General features: G+C 43.5%; 2 protein-coding genes across 4 annotated transcripts in view; one reads left to right on the top strand and one right to left on the bottom strand.

Moving 5' to 3' along the window:
• CENPP (centromere protein P) overlaps positions 1 to 6687 on the top strand; it is a 128261-nt gene extending 121574 nt beyond the window's left edge. Inside the window, exon 10 of the mRNA XM_031609330.2 lies at positions 6631 to 6687. The gene's annotated coding sequence lies outside the window, so the exon portion shown is untranslated. The remainder of the gene's footprint in view (positions 1 to 6630) is intronic.
• On the bottom strand, positions 850 to 22958 carry IPPK (inositol-pentakisphosphate 2-kinase). Of its 3 annotated transcripts, XM_090148038.1 has the most exons (14): positions 22784 to 22856; positions 20008 to 21946; positions 11887 to 11934; positions 9650 to 9745; positions 9027 to 9093; positions 8378 to 8499; positions 7871 to 7960; positions 7194 to 7252; positions 6775 to 6847; positions 5481 to 5760; positions 4722 to 4872; positions 2750 to 2852; positions 2173 to 2252; positions 850 to 1151 (listed from the first exon to the last, which is right to left on the bottom strand). In XM_090148038.1, the coding sequence occupies exons 4-14, from the start codon at positions 9686 to 9688 to the stop codon at positions 926 to 928; spliced, it is 1290 nt and encodes a 429-aa protein (XP_090004164.1). In that variant the 5' UTR covers positions 9689 to 9745; positions 11887 to 11934; positions 20008 to 21946; positions 22784 to 22856; the 3' UTR covers positions 850 to 925. The 3 variants fall into 3 exon arrangements, with proteins under 3 accessions (XP_090004164.1, XP_031465132.1, XP_090004163.1); XM_031609272.2 differs by lacking the exon at positions 20008 to 21946 and having other exon boundaries at positions 22784 to 22958; XM_090148037.1 differs by lacking the exon at positions 22784 to 22856 and having other exon boundaries at positions 20008 to 22077.
• Positions 22959 to 23085: the final 127 nt, after the last annotated feature.

The following is a 23085-nucleotide window of genomic DNA, read 5'->3' as shown; positions in this document are numbered from 1 at the left end:
AAAGAAAATCAGATACTGTCACCTCTTTTCTGTCACTTAAAAAGAATGAGCCTTGAAAGCAGCTGCTCATGCTATGCAGTATGTGGGACGTCTGAGATAATGCCAACATCTGACATGATCTGAAAGACTTAAAGTAGTACGGAAAATGTAGAATACGTTATTTCTATCGCTCAGTTTATATTAGATAAGAGTGAGCTGTGGCTTCACCTTCAATAGCAGCACGTAACATAGAAAATAAGACGAGTATGTCAGATGAGTTCAGCTATCACATAACATTCAGATATGCTTACCTTTAACCCTTTTCACTTAGTTTCAGAAGCTTTAGGTAGACAGAAGGTGATCACAAAGTTTCTGGAGGCAGTCTGGTTTTCTTAACCTCGTGCATTAGTACTTGAGTGTTTGCAGTAACATGGTAGTCCCACAGATCAGTAACGCTTGAAAGCCACTGCAGTTCTATTTTCAGTGGATTTAATGCTAAAGATTTCTATTAGGTTTGGTTAGAGCATTCCTTTCCCCTATAGAAGGTAGGAGTGGGACTTAAAAGCACAAGCTTCAAGGCAATTCTCTTGTTAGTAATTAGGTTTTCACTGTTAGTGCAATATTTCAGGAAACCTTCTGTGCTATCTCTGCAATTCTAAAGAAGTGGACTTTTTGTATTTAATTGATCTGTCCTCTAGTTCCAAGGTTTGGCACGTTATCTGTTCTGTCATATTAAGTACATTCAGTAAGGTTACACAGCCAATGCATGTTCTAGTGCTACTCCATGTCTTTTTAAAGGCATACCAATTAGAAGTCATTTCTTTAAAGCAAAAACATTCACAGCTGAAAAATGCACTGAACACAATAGAAAAAAATCACCATAATTGTATTCCATTGATCTCTCACTTTCTAATGTGTTCTAATAAAAGTAACCTTAAGGAAAGAGTTACACTTTGTGGAGAACTAATGTGCAGTCTTCATTCTCCTTGAAGAGACTGGACATAACTGGGTCATCTTTGGCCTGTACATTCTTCAAATAATAGTTTACTATCTTGCCATCAAGTTTGTACTGATGAGGAATGCTTTCATACGGTTTAAGATCGAGGTCCAGGACAGAAACAGAAAAGGTGAATCTTGTTTTGGATGCAAGTACCACAGGTCTTTGCTCAGAGCTGGAAAACAAAACCATATTGCACATCTGAGTCACTGAAATTAATATTCTTCACTCATGTGTCTCAAGTCCCCTTGCAAAAGTGACTCTCATTTCTTTTATACATTCCGTATAATCCAAGGAAAATAAACTTCATTCAGTGTAGCATTTAGAAACTATAGCTCCAGCTTAACAATTCTAAAGCAAATTTGTTGGTGCTTCTTAGACTCATTTTCCTTTTGGCTTCCACACAGCATAGTTTAAGACATCACTCACAATTGCTGTCTTTACAGCTAGTAAATGCAATCCATCTCTAAGTGATACTGCATACAAAGCAAAACCCTTACTAACCACCAGAAGCAATTACTGCAACTCTCACTTAAGTTCAAGGTAATAAAATTTAGAATCAGAACTGCTGTCCACGTATACTGAAGAATAGAGAATTTAATAAATCAGTCACTGCACCTGCAATCTTCCTCCTGAGTATTTTATTCAGGAACTGCAGCACAAATGCAGGAGGCTATATTCCCTAAAGCTTTGGTAAAGCAAACTGTCCCATGTAAGAGCAAACTTAGTGCTGGCACAATTCACAAAAGGTAATGCTGTGTCAAAGCTCCTTGCCTTACCAAGGAAAGTGTTCCCTCTCCATTATTGCCTTGTTTCCCACTGATATGCTTAATACAGACTTGTGCTTTCTAATTAAGCAGTTATAGGCAACTCATCTGGAAAAAGAAGTTTTTCATATAGGAACATCTTGACAGAAAAATTCTAACTAGTCAAAACTAGAATTCTAGCTAGAGTTCTACACTGTGAACAATCGAGACAGACTTCAAAAGGGAATAAATATGAAAGCTTGACCCATTTCATCAACATAAAATTCTTCACAGATTTCTTCTACTCCTGTCTTAAATTGGAACTCTGCCTTATTAATGTGCCCACAGCCAAATATTTGAGGCATCTGTCCCCCGAAAAATCAACTTTTAAAGTTACACGAATCAACTGAACTATGCTTCCCATTCATACTGAATTTGAGTTGTTCTTACCACTCATCTTGTAGACAAGGTGAAAGGGCAATCATGATGGAGCAGTCTTTAGCAGTCATCGCAATTCTGTACTGTTGCACCTACACAATAAAGAAATATCTTCAATTCTCCATTAGGATTTGTATTTGTCTAGATATCAAGCATGCAGCTCCTTATAAAAGGCTTTAGTAAGTACACAGTATTTTAGTAAGTCATTTTAAGAGCTAGAAATGATCTCTATAGCAGATGTTTAGCAGAAAAGCAAGTGATATTACAGCAACCCGTGTAAGAATCACATTCATTTCCTACAGATTCTGTTATTGAAGGCCAAAGAAGTATCTGGTCATGTAAATGCCTCCTCTGCCTAGGAAGGAAATAGCTAGATCTACTCCCCCCCCCCCAAGAACAGATGCTAAAAAATGTTTGGTTTCAAGTACTTCTGCTACATAAACAGACAGCCTTGCACACTGGCAAAATTACTGTTTTCCTATGCAAACCTCTAACAAGACAGCAGTGATGCTAACACACTACCCATTGATTTCAGTTAGGTGATTATTACAATTGTCAGACTAATTAACAGCGCACACAGGAAAAGTACCTTTGTTAATGCAAATGCTATCGTCCCATCGTCTTCTGTTGAAAGATCTAGCAGCTTCTCATAAAACGCTTCGTTGTAAGGTCCATCTATCTGTAATGTACTTCTAAATAAATTTAAAAAGAAGATTTACAAACAGCCAAGATGATTTACTGTGAGATCAACAGCCCCAAGGTTCAGATTAGAACATACCATGCTTTTCACTAAGGATGGAACAGGTTAACACTCAGCTAACACTGTGACCATCCCCACCCTGCTCACTTTTCTTTAGACGTGCATCCATTTAGGTTTTGGTGTTAGGGTTTTTTTTTGTTTGTTTTAATCTGCTGCTACCTGTATATCACAAGAACAGTATTTCTTAGCAAAAAGTTCCCAAGTTGAGAACTGCTTGTTCTAAACTGCTTGTTTAGAAGTTCCCAGAAAGCCATGCTGAAAATACCAGGGTATTATCTTTTCTGATAAGGACCTGTTCTGCCCCAGCTTCACAGCATGTGCAGGTACTTGATGTGCTAGTACTGGGATGGTTCCTCTGGCAGCCTTCCTTCCCATGTTAAATAGCAGAGCCCCTGAAAATCTGAACCCCTAAAAATGGGGTTTGCAGCATAAAAACACCACACAGATGAAATACATTTTAAAGTAACTTGCCTAATGTATAGATATCCAGGTAAGGCACACAGTGAATTGTTTTAAGCAGAACTTGAGGCCAATTCACTGCCCTCCAGAAGATAAGGCTTCAGCTGCAACAAAGGAGGCCAGAAGAGCTGAAGGAGCACAAGCTGCCACGTCTTGCAAGTGAAGCCAGAGTGCCCTCTTGTGAGCACGGGCAGAAGTACAGGCAGTTACTCAAGAATGCAGAAAGCATCTAGTCAAGTTTTTTTTTTTTTTTTTTTTAAACAGTGATTTTGTCAACTAATAAGCTTTATTTCAGAATGAATGCAGCATCTTGAACTACTCCAAAAGTAACGCCTCCTATTTGATTCCGTTGGTGGGATGGCAGTAGAGGTTGAAGCTTCTCATTAATATTCCTTTACACTGTATTGCCATGCAGCAGATGGCAGCAGAGGGGCAGTGTGACAGAATGGCATCTGACATGGAAGCACCTAAGAAGCAAAGGTGTGTCACTGAATTCCTCCATGTGTAAAAAAGGCACCTACTGACATTCACTGCCACTTGCTGAACGTTTATGGAGCCCAAGCAGCAGATGTGAGCAGAGGGAGGCAGTGGGTGGTGTATTTCAACAGTGGAAACAGCAAGAGGGTCACCTCCACAGGTGCATGCTTTTACTAGCATGGCATGCAGGCTGTGGATCACTGCTGACAAAAATGTACAGCTAGTGGTGGTAACAATGCTGAAAAATAGTGTCATGTAGCTGACAATTTGTTCTGTTAAATTGCATCGCTGCACTCATTCTCTTTGCTGTAGCTTCCAGGGGAATAAATGGGAGGCATTACTTTCAGAGCAACCTACATACAAAGGGCAGGCTGGTCAAGAGCAGATGGACAGATAATAAACCATTATCCATTCACCTGTTTCGTAAGAACCTGCAGGCATAGTTTGGACTGCAGCTGAATATCAAATTAAGGGTTTTGAAGTGCTGGTAGGAGGTAGACTAATATAGACTTGAGAATGACTGTGAAAATATCATTATTACTGCAGACATTGTTCTGCAGCTTCTGAAGGCAGGGGAAAGCTACCATCCATTCTACTGTATCTTTCCTCAAAGGAACAGTATTTTCTTTCATATTTTACTGTGAGCTTCCTTTAATTATTACTTTAAAATTCACATCAAATTGACTAACATCAAAACTTGAAGCAATAAATCTCATCTAATTCAGATTTCAAGTTAGAAATTCAGAATACACAATGCTATTATGGGAAGTTGCACACAGCAGTAAAAGTTAATAGCTGTGTCTGCACAGAACCAGACTTGTCTGCAAAACCACTCGATCAGATCTGAAATGGCATCAAGTCTTACCTCTCTTCAGGAAATTCCTCTAAGTACTGTTCAACTCTGTTGTACAAAGGGTAGAGTCCTTCAATATCCAGCATGTCAAGCATCTGAGCCTGAAGAGTTTTATAAAGGAGGCAACCCCTTGGCAAGCCAGAGCTTTCCAATTTGTGTTTACCTAGAAGAAAAGGTGTTTTCAAAAAAGGCAGCCATGAATGTCTTTGTTTTGTTTCACTTTGCCATGGCAAGTGCTTGTTCACAAAGCAAATCCAAATATGCTTCAGATCAATCAAAGGAAAAAAAAACACTTCAATTTTCAAACGCCTCCACTATTCACACCTTCTTTTTACCAGGAGTGGAGTAGGAAAGAAAGCAAACTATAGCCTAGCTGGCTAGGGCTGTCAGAAAGGGCAGGAAAGGCAAGAACCAAACGTTATGTAGCTAATCAACAAAAAGCAACCAGACTTCATTACACGCAGCATAGCCCCAGTCATTTAAAATAATCTGTTATTGTTGTCAGCTCACGCTGGTGTTCAATTTATCCTCTACTGCCTTCTGAACTAATTTGGAATGGAGGTGGTAGAAGTGCTCACTACAAGGTCATACAAAAAACAGTGACCTAGCAGCAATGCAGCTCAGAACTTGGTTGTTTTTTGTTGTTTTTTTAATTGCTAGAATTTTACCATTTCAGTTCTTACACCAGGAAAGAGCAAATGAGAAGCAAAGATCCACAGCACTGTGTGATAACAGTCGATTACAGGCATTGCTCAAGAAATTATTTCTTACCATTTCTTACCAGCTCCTTATTAAAAGCACTTGCTTCACAGTAGCTTCTTCCTTGTGAGACAGGAACTGTCTTCATATCACCTGCCCTGCAGGCATCAGTACTACTTAGTAGCGTCAGAGTTATAACATGGATTAGTTCTTTAACAATTGTCCTTGTACAGTGTGGTCCACTGACCAAACCATTTGAAGGAAAAAAGAAAGGTTTTAAATGACGAGCGAGTTCATTCCAGTCAGAGGAGCACTCCTGATCATCCTTACAGCCATAAATTAGTTCCCCATTCTGCAAAAGAAAAAGATAGATGTAGGCACTTGATGAAATCCAGTTACTTGTACACACTTATCCAAAATACCAGATTTTATAGTTTAAAATGACACATGGTGCAGAAAAGAGTGAATTAATCTAACAGTCTGCATACATTCCCAATCTCTTACAAATTGACCCAATTTGTTTAATCAGATATTCCAGGTAACAACCTTTGAATTAGGACTGAAAAAAAAAAAACCCCACACTTAACTCACATGCTACTTACTCCACTAAATCTACTGTGAGTAATTCAGACAACAAAAGTGAACTGATCTTTAGCTAATTTCCCTATCTGTCCTTTCTGAATAATGTCAACAGTGAAAAAGTGCCATATCAAACAAACTCCTTTGAAAGGCACACTGGAAAATGGAAGGCTATAATAAAATGGGGCAGAAAAAGCAGGACAGTAACCTGTACCTGGATAGAACCTCTGGGACAATTCAATTTTAAGTAATTGAAATAATTGGTTTAATACTGGAATGAACTGAAAATAATTTTAATTATTTAGAATTAATCTGAAAATCTGCATAATCTATCAGTTACTACTTTATATTCCCCACATTATTTCCACATAGAAAAAAGTGACGTTTTGCTTTTTCAGTGAGGTGTGTTGCACATTGGTCATCATGTTGTAATGTTATTATATTATTCCAAAAAATATTTGTAGCAGCATGCAAAGTTCTCCATTTTCTTCCTCTTGAAGAATGTAAGGTTTTAAATCATTTGAAAGTCCCTATTAGTTGCTTCTTGCTGATTCATTCACTAATTAGTTCTGGGAAATTATTACTTACCTGTCCTAACTTGAAATCTAAACTAAGAATTTTTCCATTTTCTTCCACTTCACAGTCCAACACTGACAGTGCCAATTAGGCAGTTTGAAGCAGGATCTTGACCGTCCAAGTGCTGAAATCAATTTGTTTAAAAGCCAAGGCATAAAAAATTAAATATTAAAAAAAAAAAACAATCAAGCAGACAAATTGGACTGTTTACCTTAAATATTTTCAAGTTGTTCTGTGCCTCCTGCAATAAGCTCTTCAAAGCAAAGTGCATTCTTTGTTTATTTCTAGGAAAAGAAAGAATCCAAGAATGTTTTACCACCACCTTTACTCATGCTAAATTCACCAGAAAGATTAAGTGACTTCTGGAAATTAGAACTTCAGATCTGAGTAAATGAAAACACTTCTCAGGTTTCATGTTATGTAGCAGAAGATACTGGTTCATTAATAAGCATCTCTGACTCCTGGAAGAAGCGTGAAGAGGTATAAAGCACCTCAGACATCCACTATATGAGTCAGGCAAGCAGGCAATAATTATCCTTAATATTATAGGGAAAGTAAAAGTCGTCTGAGAAACAAATCTACAGTAGGCTTTTCTGGCAAAAGCACAATCAAGTCAACCATGTTCCTTACCCTGAGAAGAGATCCACTGGGCAATATTTACTTGGTCGCTTCCACTTCCCATTTGCTACCTGTTGAAAACCAACACCACTGTCAATCATGTTTGGGAGTAACTGCTGTCAGTTATTTTAAGTCAGGTGTGTGGCACTAACATGCTGTATTCAGAGGTCCCATGACATTCAAACCCCTACAAAGTTACAACTGATGTCTACTAAGGGTCTTCATCTTCATATTCAGCCTAAGTCACTCCAAGTGCATTCACAAATGGAAAGCAGGAAGAAAGTTCACGTTACATTTCAATATGGCACAGTTGCATCATTTCAGGCATACAAAGCACATTGGTCAAAAAAATTCCATGTGTGTTACATGCCATTTTAAATTATGGAATGTCACCACGTATTTGCTGAGTTGTGTTGGAAAGGAGATTTGATACGGGAGTTTACCTCATCAATAGCTTTAATAGTCCTCAGAGACTGTTTGTTTGCTTCCAGCTTCCCACAGAACTTCTTCCATCTCTCACTAAACACATTCACACCCAGCAACTCAGATGCATATACACCCACTATCTTTAGTCATATCAGAGACTTAAGCAACAATATGCAAGTTTCAGCATGAAAACAAGACTGCAACAGTGAATAAGAAACATGGTACATTCAAAGGAAAGCAGGATGACAACCAGGAGAAATTACCTTGAGATGCTGATGCATACAGTAACGACACACCTTGTGCTTTATCTCCTGTGAAACATGGCTGGAGAAAGGAATGAAGCCACACTTTGGCTAAAAGGAAAACAAAAAAAGAGATCACAAATACAAATGTATTTATTTTTATAAAAGGCACACGGCACACAAATCTTTCAAGCATAAGGACACACAAAAAAATAAATCTATCAGTCAACATCTGATACTTAAAAGCTTTGATTGTGTCACTGTACACCATTCCTGATTCTTATGAAGTCCTCATTTAAGAATTAAGGACACACAAAATTGCTGTTGCCCACAAAAGACACCTACTAATATCCGGGAATTTCCTAAGCTTTGAAAGATCAGGAATGTGGGAGGTATAGAGATACTTCATGCAACGGGTCTGAGCTCTGCCATATCCTAGTGCTGCATTTCTTTGAAACTGCTCAGGTCAGTACAAACTTAAAGCATGCAGAGGGAAAGAAAACAGAAGCATTTTCTCCTATTTGATACCTTAATCTCTATGCAGAGGATTGGCCGGGGTTCCACAAAGCGAAAGGTCTGCAGCCTGGTAAGATTAGGAAGGCACATTGCATAACCACTAAGTGTGTCCATGTCTTTATCACAGCGAGACTCTGCGGAGAGGGGAAGAAAAAGAAGAAAACAAAATTAAATGTGTAGATGTTTATTTTTACTTCGCAGTTGAGTTGTTCACCAGTTGGGGGAAGAAAGAAAAAAAAAACAAACATAGAAAGGCAGGACACAGTTTAGCAGGATTTAGTTGATCACGCGCTTGCTTAAATTTGCCCTTCCTGCTAGCAACACACATCTTCTGTTTCCTCAAAACTTCATAGGCATAAAGAGTACTTAAAGAGCTGCTTTGGATGGCCAGTTTCCACCTCACCCTAAAAAATGGCAAAAGGCCTGAAACAGCAAAGGAGTGTATTCAATTGGCCAAGAACAGGTAGATATTCATAAATGCATTTAAAGATACAACACGTTTTCTCACTAAAATTGCATGCAGTAAAATAATCTCAATTTGTCAGTGTTTTAAGACTGAAAGAAGTTTCCGTGTGTACTAAGGTACTGTACTTTTTTAAACTTCCTAGTATGGCTCGATGTGTCATAGCTTGAAAGTTTCAATGCTGTCATCAGCACTTACCTGGCCTCTCTGGCTGAATCTTTAAACAGAGCTGTCTTACGAAGTCTAAAGGCAGTTGAATAATTTCCTAATTAAAAAAAAAAAGAGGCAAACATGTATTTCAACACAAAAACTACAGCCTAAATGGGAGTCCTAAAATGGAATACCAAAGGTCAGTGGGTGTTCACAACCACTAGCAGACTGACCTATACAAGGAGCTGGTTCTCACCTCACGTTTACCTGTGTGAAGACCTGTACCTGAGTTCACACACAATATATAATCCACCCTGAACAACAGCGCATGGCAAGGAAGAGCTGACAGAAATCTACACAATTTGCACAAGCCACATTTCCCCCCTTGTTTTGCAAAACCAGTCTCAAAATCTCTCTCAGCTCTCACCATACACAGAGCAAAGAAATGATTACTTTTTCATTTGCAGCTTGAAACAGATCAAGGCACAGAGCACGATCCCTTCAGCTCATCAGCACTGGGCAGGGTGGTCTTTGTTCTTTGTTCTTGTGTGTGCAGCTTGCTCAGGAGCATCTGCAAACCCCGTCTGTTGTTTTCAAATGGCATTCAGCGTTCCCTAAGACTTCTAAGTTCACAATGCAACAGCCATTTATTTGAAGAAGGAAATGCTTACCCCATGGTGAACGTAATTCTCCCCAAAGAACTGCTTCATTACGTGTTTTCCAAAGTCTACAATGTTTTGCAGATGGTGTAGTATTTCCTCTGAAGTCTGGAAGAAAGAAATGCATTAATTAAGTTATGAAATGATGGTCACCACTGCTCAGTACATACATTCACTAGCTGTTGATCTAGCTAGCAAAGCAATGGTCAGTAAGTGCTGGATTGAAATGGACACACAACTGCCCTTTCCTTACAGCAGTTCAAGATGCTGGGGTGATCATGGAGACAGAAAAGATGACTTTTCATCTTAAATTTCTGAGGAAAAAAGGACAAAAATAATGAAAAAAAAGTGGAAGTGGGGGATTGCTCAAGCTCTGTTGTTCTTCAGCAGCAGCTCCAAGAGCTGTATGTAAAAGCAGACGCAGCATGTCCTCACACCAACACTCACATGCAGGAGAGTCTGCTACAGAACACTGGAATAGAAACCTGGAGTTTCTATTCCATAATACCATTACGATAGGTAGGTTTCTTTTTCCCACCAGGAAGCACTACCTAACAAATTGCACCATTGTACCTACCAACGTAAATTGCACCATTAAGAAAGATTATGAAGACACAGGTCTACTGAGACTACATACCAAGTTCAACATGCTCCCTCTAGCAGGATTCATTTTCCAAACTGAAAGAGCACCTCCTGCAGTAAGGGGAAGCTCACTGGTGCTCATAGGCTGCTCCCACCTGCTTTGCTGACATACACAGCACCACCAACCACCTTTTTTTGTTAATTATTTCTATTCATTTTATTATTTTGTTTTCATTCCATGAGTTCTGACATTTGATAGGAAGAAACGTAACCTGCAGTTGTATTATTTGTTATCAGGACTTTTTGTTAAAGCAGCTAAGTGTGAAATTAACATCACAATTTGTGTTAACATCGCTGTGTTTCACCACTGAAGTCCCTCAGTCCTGACCCACAAACAAGCAATATAAATGCAAGGCAGTCCATGCACTTTTTTAAAAAGACTTCTCCCAGAGGAGGGAAGCAGAAGAGTGAGATGGACATCTGCATTTCAGTACATCCCTTACTAGAAAATATCTTGCTTCCCATGGTTTTGCAGGCAGGTATGTTTAAATCTCACTACTAGAAGCAGATGAAAAGCTTCCTTCAGCCACTTTTCAGTTTTAACGGAAAGTTTCTTTCATGTGAAAGAGCAGCAAAAAGCAGATAGCTTTTATCACTGCATTCATGTGTCTCTTCTGCTTACAAGACCTTCTCTTTGTCCCTTGTTAAACTGAAAACTCTGCATTTATCTTTCTAATTTAATTCAAAAACCCACAAAACTCTCCCTGTACATTGACTTTGCTTGCTTCCTTTTATTTTATTTTTCCCCCTAAAACAACCCCTCACTCTCAATACGGCCATATCACTTTTTATACTTCTCCCAGAGGGACAGAGCACAGAGCCGAAGCCATTCTCTGTCCCTCATCTCCTGTGCTCTAAAGAGCACTCACAGGTTAAGCAAATGGCAGAAGTTGAATCCCCTGCCTCCTTTGCTTTCTTTTTTTTTTCCCTGAGATCACAGTGCTGACACTTCATTCCTACCCACCACCTTTGTCTCCCAATTGGTTTTTATTCCTTTTAAAGCAAATCTGAGATAAGTCTTTTCAGTTCCTTCTCAAGCAGAAAAATGTTTTGCCACAGCCCCAGAAAATGGCCGGCTGCTTCCCACCACGTTCTGTGTGCAGCAGATAAGACAGGGAAGTCCTTTCTTTCAGTATTTCCTATCTTTGACCAGAGTACAGTGGCTTTTCAGCTACCATCCCTGCAGGCAGCAGCAGACCTGTACCACGATCCAGCCCTGTGCTGCTCCTCTTCTGCCTCACCTAACAACACTGAAACCTGCTTTTCCTCAGCATCACTGCACTCACATGCGTTGATATGCAACACTAATGCTTCCTCCACCACCACAACTCCCCTCACAGAAATCCCAACCTCTTCTCCGTGTGCTGCAGCCTTCCAATCTGCCCCACACAAAGGCTGTGGTACAGCACTCACATCCCCTTGGTTACATCACATCATCTCAGATTTCCCCCTTCTGCCAAAGCTCCCGAGGCACAGGCACGTTTCAAAGCATCCCTTATTCTTGCTCCCATCAGTCACACTTCTTCTGTGGGTTTCCTATTTCTCCTCCGACAGGTTTTTCTCAGCTTACCTGTGGACTTTTATCACCAGCACTCCCTAAATCTTACCTTGTTCTGGTTGGGGGGGGACTTCAGAAACCGCAGCACCACGCAGCGCTGAAGAGAGATGGGAAACAATAAGATCTATTAGTACTTAAGCACACCACAATCTCAAAGTAAATTTCATCTCAACAGCACAATTGTCAGCTGGCTCATTTAAGGAATTACGAAAAAAATACGAAGAAAAGCAAAATAAATAGGTATTTTAAATGGTTACTTCACGCAGCTTGAAAATCAAGAGCACAACCTTCTGTTCCCAGACCTGCCTTCTCCTCTCCCTGCTGCCTTACCCTGGCACCACTCCATGCCCCCAGTGGCACCAGGACAGCTGCCTCTAACACCCAGTCTGTTCTGTCTGTTCCACATTATCGTTTGTACTCCAGCTGTCTTTGGCACAGGCTGTACAGCTCACTTAAACAAGTCCTGCTGGTGACGTTTTGTAAGGCTGTGCTGACGTCAAGGGCATCCCAAGCAGCTGGCAGCAACTCCACAGCTCTATGGAGAGATACCACCACTGCCACTTCCAGACTTCCAAAAAGCAAATTGATGCCACACTAGGACAAATGCAGCAGGTTTCTCCTTCATGAAACAAACAAAACTTCATTTGGGGCACTGTAAATCAAATTTGGTAACAACAATTAAAATCCCTTCTTCAAATCCCTTAGCTTTAGTTTCTAAGGGTCCAGATGAAAATATTTAGAGATGCACTCAGTGCCTTTTTCCTTAAGCCTATTCCACTGAACAAGTCACTTAAAGTATCTTTCTTTCAGCAAAGTCTTGGTGAATTTATACTGAATAAATACTGCCAGTTATTGTATGAGAAGCAAATTTTGACACAGTTTCAAGGAGGCAGAGATCCTCCCAGGCTTGGTCACAAGAGCTGCCCGTCAGGTGAGGCTGTGTCACTATCTGACCCACCAGTATTTACTTGCAGGGATGCACTGATGCCTGTTCAAACAAGATGTGGATGAAACCAGTTGGGCACCACAGTAGGTAAAGAGTGACAGCTGGTTTCTGAATTACTGCTCAGCCTCTCAGTGCTCCATCTGCACCTCTCCACACACAAATCACCCAGCAACAGTAATGCAGATTAAAAGTCCAAGTTACACTTTGGGTTTCTAGAATCTAAGCTTCTTCCCCAGCAAATGACCAGGTTGGAAAACACTCTTGGGTGAATGTATTCTGCATTCTGATTGACCTTGTGCTGCAAGATCTAAGCAGCTCAACTGCTGTCACAGCAACAGAGATGATGACTGAGACCCCTGCCCATCAGCTGGACCTGCTGCTGTGCCCACAGGGCTGCTGTGTGGCTTTCTTCCCTTCTGGCCCATGCTGACAGCTCAGCTCAGCAGCACCAAGCACTTGGTGCACGCGGTGCGATGGCTTGACAGGATCGCCCGGTTTGGTCTCCTGCTTTAAATATTAATGAACAAGTGGATCAGCAATAGAGAGATCTGATCACTTCTTAATCAATTCAGTCACTTGATCCTGGAGTATTTCAGGGGTGCTGTAGACACTGCTTTATTCATCAGTTCCCAACCAAGGAACTTCCTCCAGCCACCGCTCAGGGAAATCTCAGCTTCTGTAACAACACAGCATCTGTTCATTAAGAAATGTTTTGTGAAGATGCACATAAGTACTTATGGCAAAAGAACACACTGCTTTTCTGAAGGCTGGGTGTAGATGTCAAAGGAGGCAGTGCAGAGTTCCAATAGTACACAGATCCATTTTAACCAGCTGCCATCGACTTCATCCTGCACTGCCCTTTAGTAAGGCTGTAAGCCACCTGAGTAGCAGATCCAGATCTAAAAAATAATAATCAGCATCATCTTTTTGTTGGGTAGATTTTCAGAAATTGCCCTCTAAACCCAGCCCTTTGTGCATGCCCCTTACAGCAAGGTCACACACACAGCAGGGCAGTCAGAGGGTAGCCCAGGAGACACCAAAAGCTGGGTGAGAATTGTCACCACTGAAAACACCATTCTGTACCTCTTATTATATTGCATGACTGATTGAGTCGACCGATTCTTGGAAACACCGTGGGCGGCTGTTGCCATGAGGCTTTTTGTCTGCTATCTTCAATGCTTTAGATTTATATTTACACACTGAACATCAAAGCCAACGTGCTTTTCTGCAAGCAAATGAATGGTCAAACGCAGAAGAGAACAGATTTCTTAGGTTCTTGTCACTACTTCTTAGCACTCCGAGGGTCAGATCAGCCAGACCCGACAGCTCCACGCATTTCATTCCCTTTATGCACTCCTGTAAGCCCTCAACACTGCTTAACCTGACTACAAAAAAAATGTGTCCAGTCATGATAGAAAACTCAGAACAAGCAGTAGCAGCATGGACACAGAAAGCTGTGTCTGCAGAGGCAACCCCGAGGCCACGTTGTACAAGAGCACCGTAATAGGCCACAGTGCTGTGAGACCCCAGCTCTAGAAGTAAGTGCCTAAAGGCAAACAGTCCTTCAGCACCCTGCCAGACAACACTTGTTTGTTTCACATCACACCTGAAAGCTGCTGCTTGCCAATAAACACAAATAACGCTGTAGGAGGGGCTGCAAAAATGTGCCCCAAGAAATTCTTGGATTCACAGATACCCACAAGTTTTAATGGATCCCAGAAAAAGATGGGTTTCTGCTTCTTCTCCAAACAAGTGACTACAGCTGTGATCTTAATGTTACTTCAAGAAATCCCAACACTGCACAATCCCTGCTGGCAAGCCAAAATAACAAAGTACGACTGGCACGGACCTACTTTGGATTAGGCAGCTGTGTTACAAAACCAGGAGAAACGCTTACATTTCTCTCTTTACAGATTGATACTGAGAAACTACAGTTTCTCAGAAATCTCTCTGAAGTTCATTCTCATGAGACCAAACTCCTGCTCAGGCCGGCTCAGCAGGGAGCTCCCACAAGCTGTGTACCTCTGTGACAAACCTGCCGTCCCCACACTGCACGCTTCAGAAAAGATGCTTCACTCCAAGGAGGTGGTTTCAACTTTCGGTCTCTACATTATGAACAAGATCTGTGGCAGAGCTGGTGCCAGTGTAAGAAACAGGAAAATCTGCATAAAGCCAATAAAAAAAAAAAAAAGAAAGCAAAAAGATGTGCACTTTCCTTCTACTTGCCCAGCTCAGCTCACGTGGTGTTCTAACAAGCTTCTGTATGGGAACGTGAAGTTAGCCTGTCCAAACACAGCGCCTGGGAAACATCACTTCAGCTCCTGTCTTTTCAAACAAGCAGATTCACAGCATTTGTTCTTTTGTTACCACCATTCCTCCAAACAGCACACACACAGTGCTTTAGTGCAGAGGCAGAATGTTGACATCTAGAGAAGAGTCTTATCTACTTGATCACCAGCTTGTGTTCACGTAGGCAAGATCTTCTGATAGACAGTGAAGCCCTCTGGAAGTGCCAGGCCGGCCAGCCATCCTCGCTGTGCCTCTGGAGCCCACCAGCACTTGTGCCAGCACTGCCAGCAGCTGTACATCACCGAGTTACTGACCTCCCTGCTACAGTCCATGGTCAGCACGTCTATTTTAAAAAGGCACACAAGAGAACACTCGATTTTTATACAGACAGCTTTAAAACAATGAGCTTCCAGTCGTAAAACACGCAGGAAAGCTGAGCTCAAAGATTGGTAACAGACCTTTTCCTATAATTAATACTGCATTACTTCCTGCAATCAATTACACGCACGGCTGCCATCCACTCCTTAAGAAGACACAGAGTTGCTCCTGAGAAGGTCATTGCATTTCTCAATACAGTAACAACTGGCTCTTCATTCAGAACCTTTTCCTGCACGCCAAGAGCCACCCAACACAGCTCCCCTCCCCAGGCCTCCCGCCGCACCGCGTTTACCCAACACAACTCAATCACAGCAGATTTACAAAGGGAACAGCCACGACAACAACAAGTACATTTACCTACACTGCAGCCACAGGGCCTGGGGTTACGTTACACAGAATCACCATTCAAGCCCCATTAGAAGTTACTGATATCCAAATACTAATTAATGACATTTTCAATGGCATTAAATATGAACTGCAGACCTGTTTTGCTCACATCAAGCTATTTCTGCAGAACATTTGAACTGCACGCAGTATTCACCAACAAAATAAACCATTCTGATATTTTCTATTCCAAGTCTGCATTCCACAACCCCTGGGGTTCTAACTCTAGTCTGAGGGACAGAAAACAATGGTTTTTCAGAGACCCGCTGCGGATGGGGAGCAGATGGACAGAGAGGTGTCAGAACACAGAGCTGCACGGAGGCAATTCCTTCCTCTGAGAACTAACAGAACTCAGTAACATCATGCCTCTGTGCTGCTCCTGTCAGTGCCTGTCTCCGTGCTGCTCCACAGATGACACTATAAAGGTCTTTTCACCCAAGGTGCCAACAAGCTGGGCAATGGGAGTCATGGGAGATGAACGCCAACTCAACACTGGAAATTCCCTAATTCTGGAATGCAGAACACGTGGTAATATTGTACAAAACATTACGTTTCCCAACCAGTTTCGTTCTGCGTAAGAATGTGGATGAGCTCACACAGAACAAAGTGAGGAAAGCTCCGTTTCCTGCCAGTATGGAGGAAGTTTAGCAATTGCTTACACAAAGCGCAAGGAAGCATTTAAAAACTGAACAATACTGTTCTATTTGGCACAGGAGCTCTTTAAGAACAACCCCGTGATTTCTTTATACAAATACAGAATCTCTGGCATAGCACTTGGTTGACCATTCAGTATTTTAAGCCATTATTCGGAAGCAAGCTGGCCGCAATACGTGCTGCCTGCAGCACAGAGCTCACAAGTTGCACCAGGCTTCAGGTACTCATTATTCTTTTGTTTCCTTTTGGTTATGATCCAGATTCCCACTACAGAGAAGCACCAACTCACCGATTCCTCAAGAATTCCATGGATTGGCACTAGTTGTGAGTGAGAAGGAAACGTTTGCCCTTCAGCTACACCACCTTATCTCCTGAAGTGCTATCAAGTGATCTGCCCACTGGAAGCTCACATTGGGAGCAAGTGGCATGAGCTCTCCAGGAGCCCAGCTCAGCACACTGCTGCACTCTAACGCACCAAAGCCCCTGACACCTGACTGCCACAAACAAAACAGAAAGCCCCCCCCAACATTTGACAGTGTATCAAATATCACAGTCCTCTGTGAAAACTGGTGAGTTCTACAAGCAGGAATGTGAAAACACACACTGTGCTTCCTTCCTCAAACTCCTCAGCATCTCCTCCATGCACCACCACCACCACTTGCCAATGCAGATGGCTGCAGGCAGCTGCCCAGCCCGCTTCTGCTGTGCTGGGGAGATGAGGTGCTTCAGGACAACTGCAGGGAGAAGAAGCAAAAAGTCAAAACACTCAGATTAAAATGAAGTAATGAAATGGAGAGTTGAGCCAAGTTAATTCCAAGCATCCTGACACCTCCGTAACTCAGCTACAAGGAGTCTAAACAAGCCTTGAGCAACCCTTCAATCACACGCAGCGTCTCAGCTCCTTCCTGAGCAGACCCACGAGGTGTGAACGTGGTTACTGAGCATCTCCAAAATCACACACTGGCACAAAGGAAACACTACACAGAGAGGCTGGAAGGGAGGACAGAGCTGAAGCAGTAAACACAACAAGTGGTTACACCGACCGCTCCTACCCACCTTACGGGTCACCTCAGCCATCCCTCCAAAGCAAGCAGTCATTACGCGTCCTACCTACAGCTGCTGCCCACTTAAAGCACAGAAAAGACAAAGAGCAGTCTGATGAAATCCACCAGTACTGCATTTACCAACCATTTACAGCCAACAAAAAAAAAAATGTGGCTTCTTTTTTAATGTAAAGTCATGATCTCGTCAGTTTTGAAAGGAAACTCATTCAAGCTTGAGCTAGCACTGAAACCAACCAAGCAAAAAAAAAACCCAACACTACTTCCCTCCTGAGCTTGTATGCAAAACTGGGATTCACTTTGAATTTCCACTGTGTGTAACCTTCAGCATTTTCAAAAGTCGTTCAAAAAAAAAAAAAACAAAAGGGAAAAAAAAGAAACAGCCACACACAAACCAAAGTTTGATCTTCCAAAGAACGGCATTAGAGGACAAGCCTGCTCCAACACTCTTGATTATTATTAGTGAAGTCTGAAGTACCTCTGAAAAACACAATCTGAGATACAGTGATGAATGGGGCTGCTGCTGCCACAACAGAGCTGTCACTGCCACACTCCTGTACAGCACTGTACAGCATCAGACCTGAGTCTGCCACTGGCTCTGTCCCCCATCTCACTCCACAAACACATTACATTTTCACACCTGCACCTACAAAACCTAGTGTACTAACACTGTAAGAGAAGATTTCAGAGACTTTGCAGACATCATGTTCTTTTTCCTCTCGTCATTGACTTCTCCTACCTGGTGTCACCTCCCCTTTTGCTTTAGGAAAACTACCACTGAACTGCAGTCAGAGCATCCCTTCAGCAGAGAAACCTGGGAAAGCCAAAGAAAAAGTAAATTTAACTGCAACACGGCATCAAAATTCTATACAGACATTGACTCAAGTGGCTGCTTTAGGACAAAAAAAAAAAAAAAAGCTTTGCAGGTAATCCCCAGAATTGGAAGCACTTCCAACTTTTGATTCATCCACTCTGTAGGCTGCGCTCCAGTAGAGCTGGTCCAATCAGTTACACTACTGACAGTCACAGCTGCATACCTATTTAGCCAAGGGATCAAACACAAGTACAAAAGTATCTGCTTTTTTTTGCAGTGATTATTGATGTCTATTTAAACATTAGCTAACAAAGTTAACACAAGGAAATGCATGGTTTCAGAGAGGCTACAGTTCCACAATGGATCCTGAATTCCAATTAAGCTAGTCACTGCCTCCTATTCCTGAAAACTTAATTGCTGTTTACAGCAAGGCGCACATCTCTTCCTTTCTTCTCCACTTGTGCCACACCTTGATCACATCCGTGGTTCTCCAACTGGATTTCACAGAGCTGCTTGCTTCAGCAGACTCCAACAGAAGCTCCTCTACTCGCTTTCAACAAATACACGAGATAAAAGTAATTACAAGTAGGAAATTAAAATCATAGCAGTATATCACGTTTAGTCATCAGCCAGTTTTACTGCTGGAATTTCACACTGGAATCTTGTTCCGACTCACTGACATGAAAGTTCTGCTTTCCTAAGAAAATCTGACAGAGCCAGATACAAAACTCCTCCCTATGCTATATTACATAGCTTTGGTGATTCACTCAATGAGATGGCCATTAATGATCAGCATCTCAGAGGAGCAAGTAGGAGAGCTGCAGCTAGCTGCTGATTGTGCCTGTAGTTTTCACTCTTTCAACCAAAACCTCTGAACACACAATCTTGTTAATGGCTCTCTCCAAATAAGTTGATTACAACGAAATATTCCAGTAAGATGACTTTTGCTTATACAAACCAAACCAAACAAACCAAACGACAATGACAAATCAGGAAGACTACTTCATACCCAAGCAGCAGCTCTAGGGACAGCTACGCAGCCTCTGATGCAAAGCATTGCCTCCGACACAGAATAAATCTTATTTTATGGGGAGCAAAACCAAATCAATCTCCCATATGCAGGAAGGGTCTTCCTGCACATACTGTGCAGGCATCGTAATGCAGCTGCTAGCAGAGGTAGCTACACTGCAGGGACACCAAAGCCTGGCACCTAAGTGCAGGATAGCTGCGAAGCCGAGCAGTGGGTGGGGAGGAGATCTGTGACAGAAGCACTGACAGCAGTGCAGTATTGATACTTCATTCTTAGCCATATACCTTGAAGGCTTAAAAAAAAATCATATAATTTAAAAATCTCAAAGAAGAGCCAGATATCATTTAGCTTTGACGAGCACCAACTATAGGAATCTTCTGCAGGTTTGGTTATCTGACTTGACTCCCTTCCTCAGCCTTCCCAACTCTGCTTCATTTACCTTCTCCATCTGCCATCTCCCCTGTCTATTCAGTAAGCTCACATGTGCTGTGCAGATAGCTTACGTGCTTACTAACAAACCCTTACAAAGCCCAGGGCTGCCTGTTAGAGCTGCCAGCACTCCAGGACCAGAAGGAGATGGGTACTAACAATCAAAGCACCTGAAGATACACAACCTTTTGCAAACACAGGTCACGATCCTCCGGACTATCTTATCGAATCAAAAACACACTGGGAAGAATCCTTCTCTTGTAGCACCTCCATGTAGTCACCCTGAAATACAAACTCCATGCCCAAGCATATTTTAAAAGGAAGTGTTAGATTGCCATAAAATCATCCGCTGTGAGGCACAGGAGTTCCTGTGATGTTCCACAGTGCTTTACCTCACAAAGGGGTTTTCAGGCAGTGCTTCAGCATTCAAAGGAAGCCATTACTTCTACAGTTGCTTATGCTACTCTAGAAACAACAGTTTCCTGAAGTCTTTATGAAATGAAGAGTTAGTGTCCCTGTGAGAGCAAACAACTGACTGTGATGCAGAACTACAAAGAGGATTTCCAGCTCACTTCTGAAACACCAGGTATCTCCACCCCAGAAAGAGCCAACAAACAGCTCACAGGATGACAACTTCTGTGGCAGCTCCTCAGGTCCCTCTCCACTGCTCAAGAGTAGAATGGGGAGATAAGGAACAGCATGGCCACCTCTTTAAACCAGAGGCCAAGTTTGATGCAGAGGAAGCAACACTCCCATAGAGCACAGAGAACAAGGAGCATCCTTTCTAAACTGCCTGGCTGCATGCAACAGTGTCTTTTTGTTTGGTCAAGCTGGATCTGTACCACAGCACTTCACCCATCCCTGAGACAGCAGCTACAAGAAATAACCAGAGGATCCCCTGTATGGGGAAGCGTGGCAAGTTAAGTTATTTGAAGAGGATACTGTGATTCAATCAAATACTCAGAACTGCAACGCATGGACAACAATCATACAGATACTAAATGAATAAACTTTCAGTTTCTGTGTGCTTCAGGGAGACCCATCTGAACTCTGCGCTCGATACATCAAGCACTGCCTTCAGAAAGCAGCAGAGTTGCCAGCTGCTTCCCACTGAAATTGATGATATAGAAGAATGGTCCACTTTCTAAGAGAAACATTTCATCAGGCTACAAACACTACGCAAGAGCTTTTTGACCACAATTCATTTTCGATTTGGATTAAGTTAATCACAGCTGTATCAAAAACCAACAGGAAAAGCTTTATTACCAGAGAATTGTGTTCTGTTACATTGTATGCTTAATATATGATTAATTTCACATCAGTAGAACTACTTTACCAAAAAAAAAAAACCACTTTGCAGCATTTTTCTTCAACAGCAGAGCATGTTCCACAGAGCACCAGTGGGGCTGACAGTCAGACTTGATCTATATGCCACCATCCGAAGGCACTGCAAAAAGCCATTCACTGGTTGCTTGAATCTAGGGCTTATCAGCTCCTTGCTGGCAGAGCTGTTGGTTGGTCATGTGACTCTTCCATGATCAAGTTTTTAATTTTGGCACTACAATAACAGTGTGTTACATTCATGTCTTAAAGATGGAGGGAATGGGAAGAGCCAAAGAGACAAACAAAGGCTTAAAGAGCAGAGCAGCATGAACTGGAGCACGCCTCATTCTTTGCCTTCACCTGCACTCCACGCAACCTGCAATGAGAGCGTGTATCCAGGCTGCCTTCTCCCCCAACTGGAACATTGAGGGCTTCAAAGGATGGTCCAGAGGGCAGGAGCTCATAGAATCACACAGTGGTTGGGCTGGGAGGGACCTGACAGATTACCCAGTCCCAGCTCCACTGCTGCAGGCAAGGCTGTCACCCACTAAATCAGGCACCAGCTCAGGCTGCCGGGGCCCCATCCAACCTGCCCTGAGCACCTCAGCAATGGGGCAGCCACAGTGCCAAAGCTGAAGCAGAGCTCCCTGGACTCACACAGGGCAAAGGAGCTTGAGCCCTTTTCTCCAGAAGGACGGGGGATGTTTTAGTTTGCTTCTGTGGTTGTTCCAGAAGAACTCGGAGGTTCAGACGCAGACAGGCAGGGACTGCTTTCTTTCTTTCCCACATTCCAGAATACAACTGTGCACGAGAAGGGAGAACACGGAACCAACAAACGCTTCCACCCTGCTCTCCATCTCACCTCCCAGCCTCATCTCCCCTCCACGACCAAACCCCTGCCCCTCCCGCCCGCCTTTAAGACAAAAAGTCACGAACTGTACGGGGCAAGAGGAGTAAAACCAAATCCCTGCTTTAATGACGCCAGCCGACCAGCCCTTGATGCAAGCACGTCCCGTTTGCGAGCGGCACAAAGCAACGATCCGCGTCCAAGCGCCGCCTCGGTGCTCCGGTGCGACGCGGCTGCGAGAGGCGAGCTCTGCCGGCTCGGAGCCGCGCGGGGACACCGGCAGCCGCTCTCCTCGCGCGTCCCGGAGTCCCAGGCTGCGGCTGAAAGGAGAAGTGCCGGCTTCCCACCGCTCTTATTGTCCGCCGGCTGTATTTTTCAGCCGCTTGTAGCAAAGCCCAAATTTAGGCAGGAAACGAGAAATCGAGCACGGCGTTCTTGCGGGAAGCGTGAGCGTTTAATGGCATTTTACGTGCGGGTGGAGGGAAGGAGGGACCGGGGAAGGCCACGAGATTCCAGCATTTTCTCGCGGCGCGGCGCAGCACGGCTCGCAGCACGGCTCGCAGCACGGCTCGCACCTGGCGCGCTCCCGCCGTCCTCCGCGTACCGAACACCGCCGCTCCACAGAGGCGCGGACGCCGCGGCTCGGCTCCGCCCGGGTTCCCCTCACGGAGCGGCGGCGGGCACCCGGCGGAGCGGCTCTCCGCCCCCCCCCGGCCCGAGGCGACGCCCCCTCACGCGGGGCCCGGCGGGGGGAGGGGCGCCCGCTCGGCGCCGGCCGTTACCCGACTCACCTGGCAGTGGGAGACGACGAGGCTCTGGTTGCCCTCCCCGTGGTACTTCCATTCGTTCTCGTCCATCTTCTCCGCTTCCATGCCCGGCCCGGGTCCCCGCCGCGCCCCGCGGGGACGGTGCCTGTCGCCGGCCCGCCGCGCTCACGCCGCCACCATCGCGGCCCCGCGCCGCCGCTCCGCCCCAGGAAGTCCCGCCCTCCGCCGGGGGCCGAGCTTGGGCCGAGCCCGCCGCACTCGCGCCGCCCGCCGCCATCTTCGAGCCGGGCAGCGCCCCCTCAAGCCGCCATCTTTGTGCCGGGCAG

Source organism: Phasianus colchicus, chromosome 11, assembly GCF_987193195.1.
Source record: "Phasianus colchicus chromosome 11, bPhaCol1.hap1.1, whole genome shotgun sequence".
NCBI classification, from domain to species: domain Eukaryota; kingdom Metazoa; phylum Chordata; class Aves; order Galliformes; family Phasianidae; genus Phasianus; species Phasianus colchicus.
This window is presented reverse-complemented; position numbering and strand designations above follow the sequence as displayed.